The sequence below is a fragment of the Bombus impatiens genome, unplaced genomic scaffold (assembly GCF_000188095.3).
Source record: "Bombus impatiens unplaced genomic scaffold, BIMP_2.2 scf_0487, whole genome shotgun sequence".
In the NCBI taxonomy this organism is placed as follows: Eukaryota; Metazoa; Arthropoda; class Insecta; order Hymenoptera; family Apidae; genus Bombus; species Bombus impatiens.
The window spans coordinates 362511-387145 of NT_176906.1; the positions used below are offsets into that span (position 1 = coordinate 362511).

The 24635-nt window shown below is 33.9% G+C and overlaps 4 protein-coding genes across 7 annotated transcripts; 1 reads left to right on the forward strand and 3 right to left on the reverse strand.

Moving 5' to 3' along the window:
* Positions 1-1023: 1023 nt before the first annotated feature.
* On the reverse strand, positions 1024-4527 carry LOC100743027. Its single transcript, XM_012387724.2, has 9 exons — positions 4203-4527; positions 3894-4114; positions 3625-3816; positions 3322-3549; positions 2771-2946; positions 2567-2692; positions 2224-2335; positions 1730-1855; positions 1024-1172 (listed from the first exon to the last, which is right to left on the reverse strand). Exons 1-9 carry the CDS (start codon positions 4505-4507, stop codon positions 1072-1074), a joined length of 1587 nt encoding a protein of 528 aa, XP_012243147.2. The 5' UTR covers positions 4508-4527; the 3' UTR covers positions 1024-1071.
* LOC100746541 (cytochrome P450 4g15) lies at positions 4507-8580 on the reverse strand. The gene is made up of 8 exons (XM_003490982.4): positions 8461-8580; positions 8008-8248; positions 7626-7823; positions 6259-6511; positions 5845-6049; positions 5580-5774; positions 5244-5481; positions 4507-5168 (listed from the first exon to the last, which is right to left on the reverse strand). Exons 2-8 carry the CDS (start codon positions 8234-8236, stop codon positions 4804-4806), a joined length of 1683 nt encoding a protein of 560 aa, XP_003491030.1. The 5' UTR covers positions 8237-8248; positions 8461-8580; the 3' UTR covers positions 4507-4803.
* Positions 8581-11288: 2708 nt separating this feature from the next.
* LOC100746662 (glutamine-dependent NAD(+) synthetase) lies at positions 11289-22592 on the forward strand. Of its 4 annotated transcripts, none has more exons than XM_012387791.3 (13): positions 11289-11836; positions 18384-18590; positions 18905-19160; positions 19273-19465; positions 19754-19994; positions 20062-20301; positions 20384-20499; positions 20558-20862; positions 20936-21144; positions 21220-21445; positions 21515-21691; positions 21770-21872; positions 22159-22592. In XM_012387791.3, exons 2-13 carry the CDS (start codon positions 18445-18447, stop codon positions 22185-22187), a joined length of 2241 nt encoding a protein of 746 aa, XP_012243214.1. In that variant the 5' UTR covers positions 11289-11836; positions 18384-18444; the 3' UTR covers positions 22188-22592. The 4 variants fall into 4 exon arrangements, with proteins under 4 accessions (XP_012243214.1, XP_012243213.1, XP_033177655.1 ...); XM_012387790.3 differs by having other exon boundaries at positions 11289-11832; XM_024368868.2 differs by lacking the exon at positions 11289-11836 and adding an exon at positions 13327-13464.
* LOC100743149 (cytosolic carboxypeptidase 2-like) lies at positions 11331-17186 on the reverse strand. Its single transcript, XM_024368872.2, has 15 exons — positions 16990-17186; positions 16701-16918; positions 16165-16317; positions 15764-16077; positions 15407-15553; positions 15226-15337; positions 14784-15029; positions 14357-14689; positions 14047-14274; positions 13840-13931; positions 13535-13763; positions 13345-13441; positions 13081-13279; positions 12775-12996; positions 11331-12719 (listed from the first exon to the last, which is right to left on the reverse strand). The coding sequence occupies exons 1-15, from the start codon at positions 17060-17062 to the stop codon at positions 12098-12100; spliced, it is 3285 nt and encodes a 1094-aa protein (XP_024224640.1). The 5' UTR covers positions 17063-17186; the 3' UTR covers positions 11331-12097.
* Positions 22593-24635: the final 2043 nt, after the last annotated feature.

Genomic DNA, 24635 nt, shown 5'->3' on the forward strand with positions numbered 1-24635 from the left:
TTTTTCATTTTTTTTTTTTTTTTTTTTTTTTAGTAAGATAAGCAAGAAACGTGTTGTATGCAGGTTCTAAATAATTTATCGTTGCACATTAATTGGAGATATTTGGGCCAAGTTGTGCAGAATGCTACCAATCCTCGATGGTCTAAAATTGAGAAAAATATAGTTTGGAAAGTCTAATTTAAAAAACGGAAATAGATTTATTTCTTTTGGATATATTTTATTTCTTGTTCTTTTATAATGTTTTTCAATGGCTTATTTAATAGTGAATAGTATAATTAATATATGGTTTGGAAATTTTCTGTAAAATAATTATAAGCTTAAAATAGATCTATGGCTTGGTAATTTTAATAATTATATAGTGTAAGAGTCGTTCTATGGGTTGGCTATTTTTTGCAAAATAAAGGTTATAATATTATGGGGTCTGTAATGTGTTTAACTAATCTTTTATTATTTTGAGGGTTGGTAGATTTCTGTATAACCTGGCCAATTTTAATATTAATTTCTAATTACTTAATTCTATTAAACCTTTTTTAATTTTTTCTAATTTTTCTATGACAACAAGTAAGAATTGAATAGTCGTTTGTGTGCAATGTAACCACAAGACTTATTACTATTTTATTAGTACAATGACCTCTTAGCCCATAATATTTTTAATTTGATATTTCTTATTTGTCCTATTTAATTGTTTAAATTACTTTAGAAGTCTACAGTTTTTTAAATCTTGCTATTATAGATTGATCATACGCACTAACGCATTCGTCAAACGAATTAACTTCACTAAAAATCTCGCATTATAAGCTCGCCGTACATCGTCGTTGTTTTTGTCTTGATTTTGTTATCTTATCTTTATATTTTTTACGTAATTATTTCATTAATTTTTTTGAGAATATTATTTAAGGATGAGTCTAACTATAAACAAGTCGCTTGTTTATGATTTCCGCGACATTGTAATGAGGAACAGGAAGTTCTTATATTTAAATATAAAGTTAGATAAGTATAAGGTGAAATAAAAAAAGAATGAGATACTTGTAGTAATAAATTTTATTAATCATAACTATTACATATGGAGTTTTAGAGTCGCGATGTTGCTTGATCGTTGTGAAGTGTAGAAGACAACGACGATGAAAGCGTGTCCGAATTTTCATGTTGGATTTCTAAGTCTAACTTTGTATCTGAAACATTCGTGAAGAAATTACATTATGATACAATAATTATGAACAGGTTTACATACGTGTATGATATATTCGATATTGTCAAGTGTGAGATACCAAAACGACAAAATCGAGATATAATTTGACTTTTATTGAATAATAAAGATCGTGGAGGTTTTAGTATTTTAAGTAAACGTCCGTTGAATGTATAAAATTTAAGAAAAGAAGTGATGGCCATCGTAACACGATAGTCAGTGGATTAGTGTAACGAAAAACATATAGTATATTTAATGAGAAGTCTAATGGACATCATTAAAACATGTATATAATATAAGTATGCAATTATCAAAACTGAGAATTTTTTGAAAGTTTTGCAAATATCGTAACTGATTTTAACAAAGATTGAAACACACACTGATAGTGTTAGTATGAAAAGCGCCCTTTTTGTCTCAATTTTGATCATTGTCTAAGAAATCTTTGATTAATCATAAGTATACAAATCTAAAAACAGAAAGAGTTATATACATTACAGTAGTACGTGATGACTGAGTAAAAAATTCATATTGAATTTTAGTTACCAAAGGTCTCCTCAATCCAAAAGATCTCTCTGTAGCTTTTCCACCGACAAAGTTTCAACGTTGCATTTTCATCATATTCACCGCATCGTAGTAACAAATCGATATATTTCTGGATTCTTTCTTGCCCTTAAAAAATTAATACCACCGTTGCGTATACATTAAAAATGTTTATCGCACTCAGTTATTATTGTAATACGTAAAGGATAACTTATATGTACATTTAATCTATGTATTAATTAAATATTCAACATCATGATGCAACTTGTATTATGTAGATATTTACAAATTGTTAAAATATGTAAAATAAAGCAAATAGTAGATGTATTTCTATATACTTGAGAAAAGATCTTGGGTGTAATTGAGAGTGCGAGAACACACACGTATTTTCATTTTATATTGTTGTTTTCTTTTTATCGAAGTGAACAACTGAGCATGACAATAACTTCGTGTAGTATATAATTATGTATCTTTTAAAAAGTATCTTTTAAAAGAACCTTTAGAAATTCCTGCAATACATCTTGCTTGATCAGCTTCGTGAGTCAAATCAAGTCTAGTGTATAGGTTTAGTGCGTTTTCCAAATGTTTGGTAGATAAATGTAACTTTCCCTGCAGGAATAGAAATTTTGATTAGTCTTTTGTACTGCACAAAGCAAGTATTGTACAAATTTATTATTTGAAGAAATCAAAGCACTTAGGATAATTGATGTAATTTGTATGTTTATATATTTTTGTGCATATTTTTATTGTGAGTGAACTTATTTTTGTAGAAGTATTGTAGCTCAACATTTTTTAAATAAGGTAGAACAGCATTTTGTTTTTTTTATTTTATTTTTTTACCTGACTCAAATAGTGTTCGCCCGTGTAATAGTGTGCATCGGCGAGCTTTTCCAGGAGACCGAAATTTTCAGCGTTTTCTCGGCACATTCGCAAATGTTTTTCCGTGTAGTCACTGTCGCTTAGATGCTATATGAGCGACCAGTATCATTTACATCTTAAGAAAGATTACATTACACATAGAAACAAAAGAAGGAATTTAATTACTTTGTACGCAAAAGCTAATTCCATGTGCGCATTACAAACACCCTCGATATCTGAAGTTCTCTTGGCGAGAGCTAATAGCTTCGAAAAAGTTTGCAACGCGTTTTTAATTTCGTTTACAGCGATGTAACATTTCCCGAGCTCGTAAAGGACTTCATTTGTATATTCAATGTTTCCAGCTGTTTTTATTTTCATTTTAACTTTAATTAGTCTTATTGTACTTTATTTTACTTTAAATTTGTAAATGCGAAATAAGTGCTTCTTAAAGATAAGTTATCTTTAAAATTTATATGAAAGAAATTATTGACAAAAATTGGAGCCTGTGATCACTAAATCTTAAAGAAATTTAGATAAAAAATATAATTTTAAATATAATTTACAAAATTCTAATTTTTAACTGCTATAAATGATCAAAACCATTTTGGTTGCCGATAATCATCTATAATGGTTATTCGTAAGCAAAATCACTTAAACTGAGCTACCAATTTTTACATTCAAACTTTTCTAATTTTACTTATCTTTATGATCCTTGAATGGAAGTCAACAGAACTTACCATCGGTTGCTCTTTCTTTAGCTTCAATGCAGGCTTTCAAAGCGGACTGGGGATTTTGAAGACGTTCCGTGCGAACGAAAATCAATAGAGTTTTATACAAAAGAATGTTGCATTCTTTGAAGATACAATGTTGCTTTATTTCCAATTTTGCCGATGCGTTCCATGTTTTATTTTCTGAGTCCTTTCGCGCCTTGTTCAGATGATCTAGAGCTTCTGTTGGATTCTGTACTAATTAAGCGTATGATCCTAAGCATTATTTTTCAGAACTTTAAAGTACAAAGAGTTCGAGATCTATATACCAACATTCGTGACAAAGAAATCGACCGTATAAATAACGTATTAACGTGATTGTTTTAGCATCATCACCGTCTATCAATTTCGCAACTGAAAGAGCAAATTGATAGAGATGGTCGGCTATCCACCACCATTCCCATGTTTTCGATTGAAAGAACAGAGCCATATCTAAAAGTGTCGTTGCTTGTGCAAAGTAGTCACCTAAGTAAATTATTCATTTACTTAATCAATAAACTAGCATATTTAGTAAGAATTAGTGGAATCATGTTCTTTCATACCTTTCCTCTTACTCTTTTCAGACGCAATAAATCCATTTGTCAAATAGTTTATAAAATCTTGTTGATCTTTCAAAGATGGTTTTTTCCATGATAACGAGCCAGGCGTTTTTTCTGAAATTTTTTCATCGAAACCTAGAAGTTCTGTCATATAATCAAATGATTGTTGGTATCCCTGTTCTTTAAATTCGAGAAGTATCGCCTCATGATATGGCATATAAAACCTATTTATAATGTCGTAGTTAATAATATTTTTATAAATACGTTTGTATTATTTTCACTTTTATATGTATATATAATGACAATAAGAACCTTCTTATTTCTTTGGGAGTTATATTTGGTAACGCGGCTTTTAAGTCATCAATAACCTTATTTATTTCTTTTCCCTGAGCTTGGGGCAAAGTTTTCAATTTTATCTTTGGATTATCAATGTATCCGCTAATGTTGCTATCCGAGTTATTCGACCATTCTGTGCAATTCTTCTTTAAAAATTCTTCGACATCCTGTCTTTTTCCTTGCCTGTATTTTGCAGTCATTATTTTAAGCGTTTCTTCGTAAGCTCTTAAGAGTAAAACGTAAACAGAAAGGTGAAACAGAGGAAAGATGAAACATAACATCGGATTTTGCAACGCTATGGATGCATAATTTATTGCATAAGATAAATATCAACGTAAATAGTAAATATATTCATACATTACACGATGAACAGAAATATACATACATTTATACACAAGCATATAATCTGAGGGAATAGTTTCCCGCGCATGCTCGAAAAGTATGACGTTTAACGATTCGCGTGTGTGATTAAGTATTTTGTCACCCGCTGTGTGATTGTGCGGGGAGCCTATAACCTACCACGATTTGTAATTTTCCTTTGAAATAAAAATTCTTATGTTAAATCGTCCTTGCATTTTTATGCCGTGGCCGCTACTACTTTTCTAGGTTCGAGCTTGATATTGAAACCGTCTGCTCTCTTTAAGATAATATCAGCTTGTAGTCTGAAATCGGACTCCTTCGAGTTAGATCTTATGCGGAAATTTCTGAGGATCGTCGACAGGATGATCTTCAGTTTGAGCATTGCGTATTTCCTTCCTACACAGGATCGTGGACCAGCCGAGAATGGCACGAAAGCGTAATAATGACGTTTTGCGGTATTTTCTGGTAGGAAGTTATCAGGATTGAAGACATCAGGATTAGGATAGATGCTTGGATGTCGGTGTAGCTTGTAGGTAGCAATGACAACTGTGCAGCCAGCTGGGATTGTGTAGTTTCCACTCACTGAAATTTTCATTTTTGTTAATACTGCTTGCGGTAGAAAGAAAGCATGTAAGATGCGAAAATCATGATACTAACTGCATTTCAGATCTGTTTTGATCTCCCGAGCGATAATTGGTACTGGTGGGTATAATCGAAGCGTTTCCAAGAGGCAACGTTCGAGATATTTCATCTCTAAAGTATCTTGGAAGGTGGCTGGTCTGTCACTGTCACCAAAGATCTCATCGAGTTCTTGAATAACTTTCTCTTGTACGTCAGGGTGACAACCCATCAATGCAAGGAAGAAGCTGGCTCCGGCTGCAGTTGTATCGTGTCCCTTTTTTTTAAACATATCGTTTCATTGACTTCCATCGTGCTATATTATTATATTATGTATTTACATATATCGAATGTCAGTCTTGTTTGGAATTTTACCTCAAACATAATGGTATTGACTTGTTCTCTAACTTCTTTATCGGTAAGGATGACGCCTTCTTGACCAGCTTCGATCAAGAGATCGAGAAAAGCTTGTCTCTTCTTCTCACCAACGTCATCATCAACATCTAAATCATCCTTAAGACCGGTCGATTGACCAAACGAAACACCCTCTACGACGGTGGCGTTGTCGCCCTAATATTTACAAAAATATCGTATCGACAATTCATTATGTATATCGATTATAGATCGATTTGATCCTTACCTTTTCGTTCTTCTGAGCGCTAGTGTCGATGATGTTACGCTTTCCGCTCTTGTAATCTTCCTTCTTACGCGAGATGACTTTCTTGGTTAATCCGTGGATAATTTCCAACAACTTGATCTGGTCCTTTCCGTATTTTGTTAGATTGAACAGCCAATCAGGTCTGAGCCATACTTTGGTGTGACGGAGATGCAAGATGTCGCACATCCTACGAATAAATCACCCGTTATTTAATTTCGCCTGTAATACACGTCTATAATGTATCGCTGTTTCATTCGTTAAAGACATATATCTATTTTCCAGTTGTTATGCAATACCGGTTATAACTTGTACAGGACATGCACTCTGGAATATCGGCGAACTTTCTCCGGAGGAAGAAAACGTTTGCGTAAGAGGGGCGGAAAAATGTATACGTACTTCATCACTGCCATGGCGTATTCGAATCCACTGCGATCTTGAGTAGTCTTGGAGACACCCATGGCAGTTTCCATAAGAATTTCAACGGTGAGTTCGGACATATAATCGTGGCAGTCAAATTCTTTGCTACCTTCTTTGCGCATTCTTTCGACAACATCGCGAGCATTTGCGTTGAACAGGTTGATGAAACTCTTCAGCACGTTTAAGTGGAAGGTTGGGGCGATCAGTTTACGATGGCTACGCCATTTCTGACCTGTATGGGAATTACATTTTTAACTCAGTTATCTGTTACATTTAATTCAGTGCATAAAAGTTTCGGAAGAGCTCTTAATTGTATCGATTAAACGAAGGAGTAATTTCGAAGAGAATACACGATCTCTTCAAGAAAAAGCGTGGCTCAAAGAAAACCGAAATGTTTATGAAATAGCAATATTTTCGCGAGACACAGACAGCACGTTATTATCTAGATATACAGAAAAGAAAGACTAAACCACTGGAAGCGACAACGATAAATTTTCTTTCTATTTTCATCTGTCTTACACAGACAGATTGCAATATATGTGAACTGCATTCGTATGATGAAAAATAATGATATCCTATTAGTGTTACGTATATTCTCATGTATATATAATTTAACTTAATAATTTAGAAAGGCATGGTAGAAGAATGCGTCAATACGATCTACAATAGATATGAAATTACACGTTTCCTAGTTATTCCATCTATTTCACTAATGAAATTGCAGAAGTTAATTATACTGACTTCTTTTTATACTTTCAGTTACTTATAATTCAAAAGTTTTTCCTGCTCGGAGGAAGCGGTAAAGGGTGCGAAGAAAGTTTTACGTCAGTGCATGCGTGCTGGTCGTTTAAGACGGTTACACGCGAGGTTGTTACGTGCACGTGTGTCAAGCCCTGTTACGTGTACGAATAAATGGTACTTACAGATTGGGGGGAGGAGGGGAGAAGCTATCTAGACAACGGGAAAGTTACGATAACTGCACTCGCTCGTGAAACTACATCTCGTTTCTTTCACCGGCTTACGAAGTCGTTGTTGCTTTCGCTATCACCAGAAAACACTTATAATGATATTTCATGTTTTATTGCTTCTACTTACCTGTCGTAATAAGAGATTGTAACAATCGATTAAGATATTTTGTCTTCACATTCGTATGCAAAGAGCTCAAAAAATATTTGTCTTCAGAGCGGAATTATGATTTAATTTTGTAATTCGTAGACCGTTGATTTAAATAATACCGGAAACCTATTGCTATGAGGAAAGTCTTCATTCTATACTATTCGTATGTTTTTAATTGCACCGATTGCTATACGGTACAAAAACAGAGGAATTTTAAAACCAGAACTTACCAGTTGAGATGAGAAGACCGTCTCCAAGCCATGGATAGAAGAACCTGTATTCGGCAGATTTGTCGATGTACACGTTGCTGGATAAGATTATTTCAATGTCGCGTGGGTCAAACAGGAAAACAACTAATTTGGGACCAATCCACAACCTAACCACATCTTTGTAGTCAGCAGCTTTTGCCAACAAATTCTGGAAGATGGCTGCAATTTGCAAACAAAATCGTTATTTCCATTTCTTCGCGAAGCTGAGGGTTGTTCGGGTTCATTTCTCGTATCAAATTGTATCAGATGAATTCGAAAGTTAATATGGATTGTGTCAACTATTATTACTTTATTTTATATTTAATATCATTATTACTCTATTTAAGATTAATGTTTTACTTACTGTCGGAACTTCCAAGTAAATCCAAGGCATTTCCTATGATAGGCAAAGCTGGTGGACCTGGTAGACTTTCGGCAAGTTTGAGCATATGTTGCCTAGAGAGGCGGAAATAAATGAGATATAAAACGACAGCAGGGATGAAAAGGGATAAGAATACAGTGGTCGCCGAGAATCCGGTGGCCGAGGCGGCTGCCATTGATCCGGCTACTATTTCCGGTCCGGCCGTAGACATAATTGATGTTATCTGGAAATAAAAGGGGATCAGATTGTAATTGTATTTCTTCTCAAGTAAATCTTGATGAAATAACTTAAAGAACGAATCACGTTGTCATATTGGGCACGATCACTCGAGTTTCACAGTATTTTCAAGTTCAAAGATGAAGAATGTTGTCGAATATCAATAATACACTTGTGTCTTCATAATCTACGACGGGAACAAAAAATATTGTCACCCACCTAAATGCTTATACTACCTAAACGATGCGTTGTTGTCGATGAACCATCACCGAACTGGTTTTCCAACTTCGCGCGATCTCTTTTATAACCGGACCTTTCTACGGTCACCCCTACTTAGAGATTCGCGAAGCTAATTAGTGGCTGCGCCATGTTTCTATTGGAATTAATATTTGCATTCGCTCGTGCACCTTGTATTTTTTCCTGCAACTATTAAACTTCATTGTATTGAACGTGGGGCTATTTCTTATTTATGCGGTTTTTTAATTAAAACTATTTATCTTGAAAGTTTTTACAGTTTCATGCTATTCATTTCCTAAATAATATAATTCTTTTGATATCGAATGTTTGTACCTGAAATTTTTTTGATAAGATCATTATGGTCTTGTAATTAATCTTGTAATTAATGGTCTTGTACATACTATATACTATATATACTATATATACTATATATATATATATATATATATATATATATATATATATATGTAGCAATTCAAGTGTTTAACAGAAAAAAAATACAGAAACGTGTTTCCGGTATCTCGTTGCTTTTTAATTCGTATTTTAAAAGATCATCGATAGAAAATAAGCGATGGAAGCAAAAATCGATCGAAAATAAATTAAGGGGATGAAATAAAACAGCAATATCCAATTGATCCAATTATTTATTATTACAATATTTTATATTTATATATGATATTTATATTTATATTTATATTTATTACAATAATTTATTTATTATTATATGTTTGTATTTATTATACCTTTCCATTTTTACGTCTGGTCTTTGAAGTATGCAAAATAAAGCAAAATCAGCTACTTGTTATTTTGCAGAAATGAAACGCGAATTACGCTGAACGTAAGGCTGTATACGTGTATGTCCAATCAACAATTTTTGACATATGTAAAATATGTTATATTTGATTAATATTTTCTATATGTAGTGTCGAAGTAAGGTAACAGAAATAATTTTGCTTCAAGTGAAAAAATTTTTTAATATTATTTTTGGAAAAGCACCAAATAAGATTTTGCAAAAAGTTATGATATTTTAAATATTGTGACGATATTTTATAATATGAAGATATTTGAGAGTATAGTAAGAATGATTACATTATGTATTCATTGATGCATAGAAAGTTGAAGAGAGATTTCTCTAATTTACTGTAATATAATATTCATTTCCATTAGAGAGAATATAACTAAAAAAAATTCGTAGCAAAAGGAATTTCTCATTTTGCATTCTTTTTGTATCATTATTAATATCATTCTTTCCATCTCATAATCGAATTGAATAACGAAAGACGGAATTACGTCAAGTCATCGAAGACGCAGAGAGCATTTCCGCCTTGACCTACTCCCCTATCACTTGTCAGCGGTTTCATAATTTACAAACAATGCTTTTTTAATTTCGTTTGGTTGCGCAGAAATTATTGAATTCATTCTTATAATTTGTGATACATATTATTGCCACACTCGAAGAAACTTTATCATAATATTAATTAATTCATTTAAAGGTCATTGCATATAAATATTTTGCCATGATGATAAAAATCATTAAAATAATTAGTAACGCTAGTAAAAATAAATTAAATCTTGTTTGTTTTAAGTATTTCATTAATCTCTTTTAAAATCTTAAAATCTTTAAAATCTTTATCTTTTATTTTTCACTATGATTTCGTTACTTTATCTTAGGAACTCTGACGTCGCTTATTGAATTGTCGATATTCAATCAAATAAAAATTAATAATTTTCTATGAATATTCTTAAAATTTGTTGCAATATTTTATAACATTGTGTTGTAATTTATGAAACAGTGTTTCAAGTTGAATTCTAAGAATAATGTAATTCACGTAAGCAATTCTTGAACAGGATGATTGATATTTTTGTAGATGACGCATAGTAGCGAATTGATTGGTTAAAAAAGTTTATTTTGTATGGTCCTTAATTTTTAATTCTCATAGTTTTAAGAGGATTGTATATTAAAAATTGGAATTAACAAAAAATCTTGTTTAAAATATTGTGTACTTTTATCTACGATTTTAGGAAAATTTGTCACCGTGCTACGTGGCATTGGGAAAAACGTAAGTATTTATGCTTACAATAGCCGGATATCCAGGTCAATGCTCGATGACCCGGCTTTCTGGCTCAATAATACGCGAAAATTTATTCTGTTAGATTGAAATTACGCAAGTGCATTTTATTACAAATTAATTATTCCACGAGGAAAAATAATTGCATTGATTATTGATGTTTCATTGTTTATTACAATTTATTCGACTAATTGTAAGAGATTGAAAAATGTTGATATTATTGTATTATGGGATAATAATATTTTTCTCTTTTTCGGTATACAGCCTTTTATATTCTTTATATAGAACATATAATTATTACAAAAAATGGTGAAGCATTGGCAAAATATAATACTAATAAAAATGGCGCTATACTTAAGGGAATTGATATTTTTATATTGGTGTTTTGACTAAATAAATTGGAAAGGAAGGTAGATATAAAAGTAGATCTTTTCGTATTAAACATTTTTATTTATGTTGTTTATACAAAATGTAATAAAAGTGGAGATATATATGTGTATGTATATAAGATGGAATATTTGCTGTTGTGCCAATAATTCACAGTATTAATTATTAAACACAGTATTAATAATTAAAATTAACGTATTTTTTAAATTCTATTTTGTATTATGTATATATCTTGTTATACATATAGCATATATACCTTGAGATATTATGTATGAGCCAGGAAGTTTATTCATACCTGCTGATACTTATACGCAGATTCGTATGTGCGGTTGTTATCTACAATTGCATGCTGCACGTACCTCCATCAGATGGCAGCACCTCGTTAAAAACACCAACTGTTTTGACGATAATAGTTTAATAAGTGATTACATTTTTTTAAAAGCCGCATGAGTATTAACGAGAAAAGAATTGTACAGTGTTTCCTGAGCAGCATCACGTTCTTCTGTGTTTAATCTGTGTTAAAAACGAAGTTATCAATGAAAGCATAACGTATCAAAAAGCGTTACGGAAAAAGACTTTCAAAAACTGATATATTTATAAAGTTTTCCATTGAATGAAATCCGATAATAAGATATATTTCCTACAGGCGATATATAGCTTTAAAAGCGATGAATTGTTCCAATGGAAATAAATATTACATTACGAATGTTGATAATATTTTGTGAGGTTATGTTTTTGTTAAATCGAACATTTTTCAATCTCTGGTAAAAAAAAAAAAAAACACGTGGAAGAAACAGGAATCCCGCGTATGCCATTTAAATAATGTGCGACTAATATCGTATTTAAATACAGTTTTAAACAATCGTCGCTTTTTTCCTATTTGGATCAACGGAAAATCGTGAGTACGTTGGTCAATTATCTCATACTTTAAGTCTTGGCAAAATTTGTTACGTAACAATGTTGTAAGCCTTAATTGAACGACGAATTATCGTACAATCACGTTAAAAAGTACAATATAAAAATCACTCGCACAAAATTATTCTCATTAATGGGTGTAATGAATCTTTAACAGGAGTATATTTAAAAACACGAAAAAGAGCCTGCATTGGAGGGACCGAAAAAATGCTATTCAACGGAACATTCTTGTTTATGTACGAAATCTTTCAAGGATTGCGTAATACGTTCGCGCTAGTGACACGCTTTTTCTTTCCCGTTGCGGGAGTCGACTTCATTTTCTTCAGTTGTTTCTTCTTCTTATATTTCTTCTTTGAGGCTCTTTGAGTACGAGAATCGATGGAGTCGTTTTCCGACGAAAAACTGTCGCACAAAGGAACGATTAGGGGTTGCAATTGTATGTGGGATCGTGAATGCGATTGCAAATGCAATTGAGATTTCGTAACACTCGATATTTTTCCACCGTTAGAAACAGTGCAGGTGGCGCAACTTTTCCGGTGCTTCCTTCGAGATTCAATTTTGTGCTGTCGCGTTTGAATCTTTGAAGGTACTTCAAGCGTGACTAGTTTTAAAGAGTCTGCTTTAATTGTTAAAAAGGAAGTTTTGCGGTGGCACATTTCTTCTACTCTAGAATTTAGATTAACTATCTTCTGCCACTTCAGAGGAGACTTCTTTTTCCTTGGCTTCTGCTCAGCATCTTGCCGCTGCGATTCCACTCTCAAACTACTGTCTTTTGAACGCATCGTATCTTCACGTTTATATTTATTTTGTATTTCTTTCATGTTGTCTTCCGTATCAATATATTCGACAAATTGCAATTTTTTGCTGCCTCTGAAATAAAAATAACTTGGAACATTCGTCGATAATGTAACAGAGCTTTACGTACTTCAGTAATACTTTATTATTCATTTTATTTTTGGTTAACGCCATATTGGATATTCCCCAGCTTAATGGTCCCTTTGGAATAGGATGATGATAGTTGACTCTTTTATCGATATTTTCTGCGACGTTCAGTGGAACTCCCATCCATATTTGTTGCCGCAGTGAACTGAGCTTAATTTGTATATCTTGACTTCTTAACGAAACAGGCGAACGATGTCTTAATGTCCTACATAAATTAAGATTTAAACAAAGAAGCTTCCATTTTTTAAATCTACTTTGGTCAGAATATCTTATTTTAATATCCCTTTACCTAACCAAGCGAAGACAATGGGATCGTCTGTTCGCCTTCGGTTCTTCCTTATCGACATTGATATTCTCAGCTAAGGACATGCTACGAGGTCTCGCTATTTCCGGTAAGATTAATCTATCACTGGAGATTTCCTTTGTTTCTTTATCCACGAATTGATTAGTTTCTTCTTTGCAATTGTCGCGAATTCTTGCTGAGAAACCTAAACATAATTTCTTTTATTTCTTTCAATTTATATTTAATAATATTTCAATGGTGTGGTTTTACGTTCTGGCCTCGTCAGTCCTTCATCTGCTGAATCAATATAGTCACACAAATCGCTGCCAGGGTCCAGAGTTGGTAAATCCATTACTGCTCTTCTAGTCTAAATGTCAACCCGTCTAATTAGTAAGTACTCATTTCAAATGAACGTGTTTTACTTACAGAAAGAAAGTATCAAAGATATTTCAAATTTTACCAGCATTCGTTTGCGTCGAAGGTAGCTTCTGTTAACGGTGATTCCCTTTTTGCTTTTTCTTTTTGCTAGTTCTAAACTTCGAGGAGGAATAAATGTTGGCGTAGGTGGTGGTGCGCATAAATATTGCGGAGAAACAAGTGGTTCCTTCAAAGTATAGGTCCATGTACCTTCTGGAAATTGTATTTCTTGTTCCTCTGAGATTGAACTATCAGACGTGTCGCCTTCGTCGCTGATTAAGATATAGGTATAATTGAATCGAAGATGGTTCGAATAAAAAGTACGCTGCGATTAATGTTGAAAAGTACCTGGAGTAGTCGGTTAAATCGATATTCGTCGGTTCTTCTGCATTGGAGCCACCCTTCATTAACCTAGTAATTATTTTGTTCCGTAGCTTTTCCTTCCAGTGCGTAATTTACCATCATTTAAATCCAATGAAAAATATATACAAAGCAAGAAGCAACGTTAAGAAGATTTTCTGTTGTTATGATGAGTTAAACGATTATTATGTTTACCTTGATGGGATCTGGATCAAAGAAATCCAATAGAGTTTCACAGAATACTTTTCCAATTTGCTCGTAATCCTGAGTAGAAAAATGCGTGCCTGATCTAGAGCCTATTTTCGTCCCTCCCATTGACGCTTCCATTGTGTAACTATTCTGCACTCCCATAGACCATACTACGACTCTTCCCGTACCTTCTTTACCTTTCTCCACGTGAAATTTGCAGTTTTCAAAAGAGAACTAAAAATCGAGTGCTCTTAATACATTTGACTTTACTTAAACATAGGAGAAAAAAGCATATGATCTGTATCGGATCGACTACTTTGTCAGCTGCGTTCTTGTGTAACATCAGAGGAAACACTTGTTCGGAGAGTCTCGCCTGTGAAGCGGTTCTTTTACTCTCGCAACCATAAACAAATATATTATGTTTTCTGGAGTGAGCGTGTAAATCACAATAAATGGCCACTCCGCATTCTTCCAGTAATCGTCGAATCATTAACTTTGTATGCCAGACTGAAGGGTAACTTTCTCTCATTACAGTTCTATATTGTCTATTCAAATCTTTCCCCGATAATGAGCAACGATTGTTGCCAACAATAACGCCATCCGGATTTAGCATAGGAATCAGCTTGAATACGAATCTTTCTCGTAGTACCTGCGTTGTTAAAGTCTTGTTACATCTTAAAATAAAAAAAAAAGGAAGAAAAAGAAAAAACTAAATTAAGATCAAGATTATGTCGAGCATATACTCTGGCTTGATTCGATTCTCCGGTTAAAAAATCAATAATTCCTTTCATCGTCCAACTAGATGGAGTTTCTCCAGGGTGAACTCGTGCCGTGATAACTATGCCTCTTTTTCTTCGTACTACATCGTCGTAAATAGGCGCAGTGATAGTCAAGTAATAGACTCCATTTCCGGCAAGTGTACGACACAATAGTCGTAATTTCGCATATCTAGATTTTATAGGATCTGCCGCTAGTTTGGCAAGATATTCCTAAAAATTGGAACATTTTTTCTTTCTTCCTATGTCGGTCTATTAAGATCCTGCTAATCGTATCGTCTGTTGCAATTATTTATATTCACTGTGTCTCCAACAACAATCGTCAACGAATATTAATAATTTCGGTTGTACGTACAAACAGACTATTTATAAAAAAATATAACAAAGAATGAAACTTTATTTGTATTACCTGTAGATCAGTATAGGTGTATGGATAACAATGTGCCAAATAAACAGTGTCCCTGTCATGAGGAAAGGAGACGTTGAATGTCAGTGTGTGCCTTTCTTTTTCTTCGTTGCTTCTGGGAAGAAAGATACATCTAATAAAAGTTACGAGAACATTTGAGGATATTGAAATTATGATAACGTACGATGAATCATTCTTGTAATAAGCGATATTCTCTCCGCATCTCCTCCAACCAACGGCACGCTTCTTTGCGTCTTCGGTCGAGTACAAGAGTGGCCGAAGACCTTCATTGTATAGACTTTCCTCTTTGCAAAGGTTCACAATGGACAATCTGAAATTGTTTTAAACGAATATTTGTAATAAATATACTGTGGATATTTATGCATTTATGCATCAAAATATACATAATGGACATAATACGCAAAATATTTAAAACAAAATACTCATAAAATTTAGCGAGTGGAACAAATTTTTCTCTATTTTTGTAAAAGCATGGATTTGTATAAAGAAAATTAATTAAGTTTCAAAATTGAATGTTTACCTGTAATTCGTTCTGCTCCTCGTATTTGATATCCTGAAGTAATACCATTGGGTATGTCTTTGAGTATAAAGATCTTTTCTAAGATACAATTGATAATACGTGTCAGTGATCTTCACAACTTTGCAAAGGTTGCCAGATTCGAAACGAGATTCAAAATGTAAATCGGTGTCAGTTTCCATTAGGTCAGACACTTTGGTCAATAAGAACATATTGCTATTAGTCTCGACGTTCTCCGATTCGTTTCCATTTGAATCGGCTGAAAATTCTGTTGGTAACGGTGTGACCGTGCTTCCACCCACACAAGATCTACTAAACTGTTGGTCATTGAACGAATAATTGATTCTTCCTTCAAATTGTAATTGTTACAATAATTATTATCGTACGAATTATTATAGACTCACGTAACTGGTGACATTGCTTGGATGATATCGAAATATCACAGTTCCAAATTCATCGCCCAATGGTTTTGGCCTTGGTTCCTTCCCGCTTGGCACGTAGAACGGTTCTGGAACGGCTGGAGAGTATTCTATATGCCTAACTCTTTCCGGAAGTACCTAAAGTATTAATTGCTTGATCATTTTGTTCGAATTTTCTTTGTCTTTCCTATATTTCATATATAGGATATTCCAGTTTTTTACAATACATTATATGCCTATAATCAAGGAATAAAGATTAAATAATCACGGAGTATTTAAAGCTTCATTACAATGTTATAATAAAAATAAGAAATACAAAGAGAATACTTCCGACCCCAATATAACATCTTCCATTTCACGCTAGTTGATTTTTATGTGTGTATGACTTTAAAAAAGATATGTCAAACAAGAATTAATATATCTGGCGAACTGATATAAAGATTGATTCATTAAAACGAAATAAAATCAAAATGAACTTCGTAGAGACACCCTGTATATTTGTTTCATATTATATTGTATACTTGACACTCTGTGGGCCATCTAGCAGTCTCCTGGGTGATTCCGTCTATCATGCAATGAGTATCCAATATGCTCCGAAGAGTTTCTTGCGATTGATCATCTCTGGTTCCAAAAGGCATGGAGAACAGTGATAACTCCGTTTCCCTTCGTGGTGCATCGCATCGTCCTAGCTGCAGCAAGTGCAATTCCTGCAGTTTGTTCAAGTTCGCCAGCGTACTGCCTGTCCCACAACAAACAAACATTTCTATTCTATTTGCTTAAACTAGACGCGCTGCTATCGCTTAAATTTACCAGGGATCGGATGAACCGGAAAAAACATGGCCTGAAGCTCCTTCACCTTGCTATCGGTTAAAAGATCTTTCATTTTTCGTTATCTTCCACCGGCTTCGTCATCTTCCTCTGGTTTGTCGACCTCTTTATTGTTCAACATCGCTGCCTTTCTTCTCTCAAGACTTTTAAATTTATCTTGACTCGAGACACAGTCAACGATCCACAGAATTCTTCCGTCCAATAGGCATTTTTCGATCGTGCTCATTTTTTTATTTTTTTTTTTTGTTTTTTTAATCCTTTATTCCTTGTTCTTTTATGTGGAACTTAGTCATCCGTCAGATGAAGCTTTCGACCATTCTTTAAATCGTTCTTTAAATCGTTCTTTAAATCGTTCTTTAAATGCATTTCTAGAAGAAGCTTATCGAGAACAGTATCAACTTTAGATGACGTTTCGACTACACAACGTATTGTCTGGACGAATCTAGCGCGTGAACTGTGATCAGGAACTTTGCCCTCCAGAGAAGAGGAACTCGGTAAAAGCTGGCCCGTCCATTGCCTGACAACAGGGAAACGGGGGCGGAGCCAGTAGATTGTTCGAAGCCCTTTCTCGTTCCTCGAGGTTCGTCGCTCTGCTCCGATGGAACATTCGTATCGAACCAAGTTTGGTAGACACGATGTCTGTTTATCGATCTTTTTCAACGCACTTCTGCTTCTGTCTCACGATCGAACTTATTGTTTGTAATCTAATCTAATATTTTATTTGGCTTTTATATTTCCTTAAGTAGTTGTAAGAAGTTGCTCTCTTTTTGCAAGAAGACTCGTGCAAGAACAGATTCATGAAAAATATGATTCCTTATTCTATTCTTTGAATTTTAATGATATTGAATTATTCTCCATCCTTCTGTATCCTCTTTTATATGATATTGATAAACTTATAGAAAATATACAATAATACATCATAGGTTACTTATTATTCAGAGATATTTCAAGATTTCTTAAATCTGTCCAAAAAGTGCTTACAACCGAATATCTGAATCCATTTTATCAAAGATTAATCGTGACAAGGCAATTTGTCAGGAAAGTTGCATTAATTTCAAGGAATTCGTCTTCGGAGTTTTCTCGGGCATTCTTGCGCTTAGTCACACGAAACAGCCAAGCAATTTATATCCCTCTCCCTGCGTGCTTCTGAAAATTATTGATCAATCAACGTTTGTCGGAGTAGAGAATGGATGTGCTGCTATTTCCTCGGCAAACGTTCTTTCCGCCAATCAATGAGCTTTCAATTGATAGGTCGAAATGAATTAACTTTCTATTTATCAGCAATTATTCTCCTCCAACCAAATATGTACTTTACAATTTTTATATAACGAGGGTAATGTTCTACAGTTAATAACATCCAGTTTTATTTTTTATAGATAGTCCCTGTTAATCATCGCTTTGTTTGAAATTTTGGAAGAAAAGAAGAATTTTTTAAAGATGGGTCGTACAGTGACGGTAGCAGTTTGTTCGCTGAATCAGTGGGCACTGGATTTCGATGGGAATTCCAGAAGAATCTTGCAAAGTATTCAAGAGGCTAAAGATGCTGGCGCTACTTATAGAAGCGGACCAGAGCTAGAAATTTCGTAAAATTTTCTTTTTAAAAACAAAAGAATAATACAATATTATAACTAGATGTGGATTTTGTGCATTTATGGGAAATTTAAAAGCGGAAGAATGCACAGAATGCATATGAAACACAAAAATGTCTAAAATATCTAAAATAAAGTATTTGTTATATCTAGAGTGGGACAAATTTTTATCTGGATATCGTCTGTTTTTATTCATAAAATTCATAAAATTCGTTTGCATAAACATCCGCAGTCTAATTATAAGATAGTAAAGAATCTTTATTTTTTTAAATTATAAAAAGATACATACTATTAATTCTGTGGAATAGTGGTTACAGTTGCGAGGATCATTTCTACGAGTCAGATACATTACTTCACAGCTGGGAAGTACTCGCGACGATTCTTAAATCACCGGCTGCCGAGGACATGCTGGTAGATGTTGGTATGCCGGTCATGCACAAGAATGTGACGTACAACTGTAGAGTGGCATTTCTGAATCGACGAATTCTGCTTATCAGACCCAAGATGCAATTGTGCGAGGATGGCAATTATAGAGAATCCAGGTGGTTCTCGCCGTGGACCAAGGTCATTCTTTCAGATTGCACGCGCGATGCATAAGAAATCCGAATAGTTCTTGACCTTCTAGTCTTAGGCTTGATACCGAGCGTCTGTCTACAAGTGCTAATTGCTTATGCAGGAACGCACGGTGGAGGACTACTTTCTGCCTAGAATGATATCTCAGATCACTAACCAGACAGTGGTGCCGTTTGGCGATGCTGTTATTTCAACCAGGGACACGTGCGTAGGTTTCGAAATTTGCGAAGAACTCTGGAGTCCAATGAGCAATCATATTCCAATGTGCTTGGATGGTGTTGAAATTATCGCAAATGGTAACTGACAAAACAATGTACAAGCACTTATATTTACGTGTATTTACATCGGTAAACACATGTATCACATTTCAAAATGTATACTACATACAAAATGTATACATGTACCTACGTTATAACAGTGTTTACTTATTGCACTGTTTTTTTAACTGAATAAAATATTAAATCTAAAATAGCTTTTAGAATATGAAGTAGAAAATTTATGTGGTCAAAAGCTTTTTTTTACTACTGTGTATTTATTTTTTACTTTGTAGCTTATATATATGATCTCAATTTTTTCTCTTGAAGGTAGTGGATCATATTTCGAACTACGGAAAGCTTATGTCACCGTAGACTTAGTTAAGTCGGCTACGTTCAAATCAGGTGGATGTTACATGTTCAGTAACTTGAGAGGATGTGATGGTTCTAGATTATACTTCAGTGGTGGATCCTCTATTACTTTGAATGGTCAAATCTTGAATCGTGGTAAACAGTTTGCATTGGATGAAGTGGAAGTCATTGTGGCAACCTTTGATCTCGAGGATATAAGGTTTGTAATATTCATTCTTTAATGAATTCAACTTTCGTTTTGAGTTAATTGTTTTCTTCTTCCATAGGAGTTATAGAAATAACATTAGGTCAAGGTCTCATCTAGCTGCTAGACAACCAAGCTATCCACGCATAAAGGTGGATTTTGCTCTAACTTCCGATATTTTGATTTCAATTCCTCCAGATCGACCGATCGATGTGGACTTAGGTCCTTATGAAGATGAAAACGCAACAGGGAAACTTGTTTATCATATACCAGATGAAGAAATTTCGTTGGCTCCTGCATGCTGGCTCTGGGACTATCTAAGGTTCGATACTTTATTTATAATTAAATATTTATTTATTATTTATTTATTTATTTATTTATTTACTATCGCCTTTTACAAAAAGGCGTTCTTGCCAAGGTGGATTTTTCTTACCCTTAAGTGGTGGTGTCGATTCTGCGTCATCAGCGTGCATGGTTTATTCCATGTGTGATATGATCGTGGATTCGGTTAACAAAGGAGGTAGGTGTTATTTTTGTATTATCATTAGAGGACGTACTTAATGAATGTCTCCAATTAGATGCACAGGTATTGTCAGACATCAGGAAAATAGTCGGAGACTGTGAATATGTACCGACTGATCCAAAACAGCTGTGCAACACCCTTCTTGTCACATGTTATATGGGTACTGAAAATTCATCGGCCGAAACAAAGGCGCGAGCAGCTGAACTCGCTAATCAGATTGGCTCTTATCATCACAGTATAGTAATCGATGTTGCTGTGTCTGCCATTCTAACGATTTTCCAACAAGTTACTAAGCTGACACCGAGATTTAAGGTGCAAGGAGGGTCTCCTAGAGAAAATTTAGCTCTGCAGAATATCCAGGTTGATTTCTGCTATTATATTTATCATCCTTGTGAGAGACAAATAAGTTTTTAATTATTTTAAATTTTTTAAGGCACGCTTGAGAATGGTGATAGCTTATCTGTTTGCCCAATTGATGCTCTGGGTCAGAGGAAGACCGGGTGGTCTTCTGGTATTAGGGAGCAGTAACGTTGATGAAGCGCTTCGTGGGTATTTTACCAAATATGATTGCAGCAGTGCCGATATCAATCCTATCGGTGGAATTGCAAAAAACGACTTAAAGTCATTCCTTTCTTACTTTAGGTCAATATTAAAACTGGTATCCTTCTAAGATAGTTATTTTGACACATATAAGATCAACCATTATGTTTATTTTAGGAGAAAACATGGAATAACTGCTTTAGATAAAATCTTAGACGCTCCTGCTACCGCAGAATTGGAACCTCTTCAAGGAGGACAGCTTGCGCAGCTTGATGAGATTGATATGGGTATGACGTACAAGGAGCTTGGTATTTTTGGACGTTTAAGAAAACAGGATTGTGCAGGTCCCTTCACAATGTTCTGCAGACTCGTCCACATGTGGGATAAATGTACCTCAAAAGAAGTAAATATAGTTATAATTAGCAGCAGCCATTGTTGCTACAGATATTTTTAAATTTGAATTCACTTATAGGTGGCAGATAAAGTGAAACACTTTTATAGATGTTATGCTATAAATCGTCATAAAATGACTATCTTGACACCATCTTGTCACGCCGAGACTTATAGTCCCGACGACAATAGATTCGATCATCGACCTTTCTTGTACAATCATACATGGAAATGGCAGTTTAACGCAATCGACGAACAGGTTGGTTATGTTAGATTATAAAGCATGTAGTTAAAATGAAACTTATAATAACCATTGAAATAAAACAATTGATCGTAGGTGAAAGGTCTTCTCAACGAGGAGAAATCACCAAGAGGTCGAAAGGACGTGCCGAAAGTACCTGCGAAGCCGAGATTCATGCCGTTCAGCTCCGTAATCAGTAGTGAGTAAATAAAAAAAAAAAAAAGACAAGTGTACGATATCGCTGATGAAGCTCGAGTCGTGGAGGGGACGAAAGCACCGTGAAATCGTTTCTACGTGATCGATTTCCTTGCTTGTTTATCGAGCTAAACAGCGTTAATCGACGAATAAACACCGATCTCGCAGAGTCGAAGTCGAGCAGGCCGCCGACAAACGACCATCCAGTAATTTTGACCCACCGTGCGCATACTCGTTCGTTGCATCTCTACCGAGGAATCATCACACACCGGCATCATTCTCTGTTGCAGATAAAACACATCCTGGAGTAGTAGTTTAACCGTAGCAGTATCTCTGTCTCTTATCATTTTGATATTGCAGCCTTGCGAGCGCATCGAAACGCAAGTTTGGTAGCTGACCATTTATGCGTCCGACCAGTTCCTTGTATCATCGGCACTGTTTCTTCCGTTAGAGATTCCTCCACGAAGAATCTTTGGCTACGCTTTGCTATAAAGAGATTGGTGAACGGAAGGATTGCATGAATCCTAGATTGTATTATATTAATGCAACTAATGAGCAGAAATACAAATATTAAAGATATGCAAATTCCACATATATACATATATTTATATAAATTGCGTGTAATTAGTTCTTAATACCTATGATCATTCTCTTCAGACGTTTCATATATAAGGTATTAAAAATAAACATAATTGCAGAAATAAATCGACACGTGTGCATATAATATTACTTTTATTATTTCTTCTATTTCTACATACACAGACAGCGCGTATTCACAATTCGTTAAATTTAGCATCAATGAATGACGACAGGGTTGAGAGCCTAGATCAATGTCTATATGTGATGTAAAACATCATAATGTATTATTAGTATTGCTTGACACTTTAAGATTTCAAATGCTCGAAGATCCGTCATACACAGTATATTGAACAGTGCGAAACACACTCATTTCTATCTTTCACGCATACGATAGTCATTTGACACTCATTCAAAAATTCGAACGTACATGGCGCACGTTATTAATAGCATGTGATAACGTTGATATATATATATTTTTCTAATTTATATATCTATCTATCTGCATATCTATATTTTGTATAGATATATAGGTATATAGATAATGCATATACAAATATATATTTATATATTTCTAAATTATTAATAAAGTCAATATATAATCAGAATTATTAATTGAGGAGAAATAGCGATATTAATAATAACATAACATTAAACAGTTGGAAAATATAATATTGCAATAATACTAGAAGAGGGAAAGGTGATAGAGTGTCCTGACGCGTCTTGAAAGGTCAAGATAAATAACTATTGGTGAATATTGGTGCAAATGATAGTGGGTATAAAATGGAGATTTGTATTAATAATGATAGTAGCAATATCTTAATGCTAGTTTTGAACAATACTGGATGTAAATTAAATAATCATAATAGAAATAATAATATTTATTAATACTTATATAATAATAATTATATAATAATATTATATTAAAATTAAAATACAATAATATTAGAAATAAAATAGTATTAGTTATAATTAATAGATTACCACGAGAAGTACTATAATTCCCGAGTATTGTCAAGATATAATATAGCGAAAATAGTATACATTATCGATACAAAAAAAAAAAAAAGGTACCAGATAATCAAAGGTTTAAGACTGTTTGCGTTTCGTGCAACCTAATTAATATTTGCTATATACAATAGTTGCGCTATTCGTCCGCACGATATACTATAAAATGATAAACAATGTTGAAAATACTCTAACAATTATCTGCATGTGAACATTATTTACACTTTGTGAATTTGCTGGAAACTTATCTGTATTCAGAGGAAAATATCACAACTTAAATGTACGTTTCGAAACGTGTTGTTCATTGTATTTATTTCAGCTCATATATTGTTGCTTTGCCTGAGTGAAAAGAAATGAATAAGTGATGTAATTGAACTGCAATATGTCCTAGTATGTATATATCCCAATATTCAAATAACATCTCAATAAAGCAACGATAAGATCTCGAGGATTTTAAACGGTTTTTAGATTTTAAAATCGATTTAGATTTCGAAAGATTGATTTGTTTAACGGCAAAATATGATAGATTAAGATTTATAAGAACATTATATCGATTGTGCAGTTTAGTCAGAATCCAATTGGTGTTTCTAAAAGTGTATCTACCCGTTTCGCGGAGTACAATTCGGCTTGCTACCAGCAGATCTTCCTATTTGCATAACCTGGATTTAAGCTTTCGCGAAATTATGTATAAGTGCCTCGATGATGACTCGGATTGTTACTTTATCGATAAATCGTATCGCGAACAGATTCGTACGCTGTTATACATGTATCGCCTAAGTAATCATATAACCTACCACCATAGAATTGCACGAAACCCCATTATGTTTGTCTGTATATGCACTGCCTTTTTGGCGTTTGTCAATATATTAATTTTACTAAGAAATTAAAAGTAATAAAACCTTTGACATATAAAAAAATTTGATATATAAAATGAATCATATCGAATTTAAAATAAAAAAGAATGTTAACGATTGAAATCAGAAAATAAATAGAAGAAGGGGATTTTCTGTATACGGAAAACACCGTGAAGAATTGTGTATATGTGTATCGTGTAATCTCACTTTACTATGACAGTGCTCGTCCCATAAAAGAACCAAGGTGCAATAATCGAAATCTTGTGCGCGGAGGAATGAGTAAAATTGTTATTATATCACAGATTTCCCAAAGCGCGTACCGATAGGCG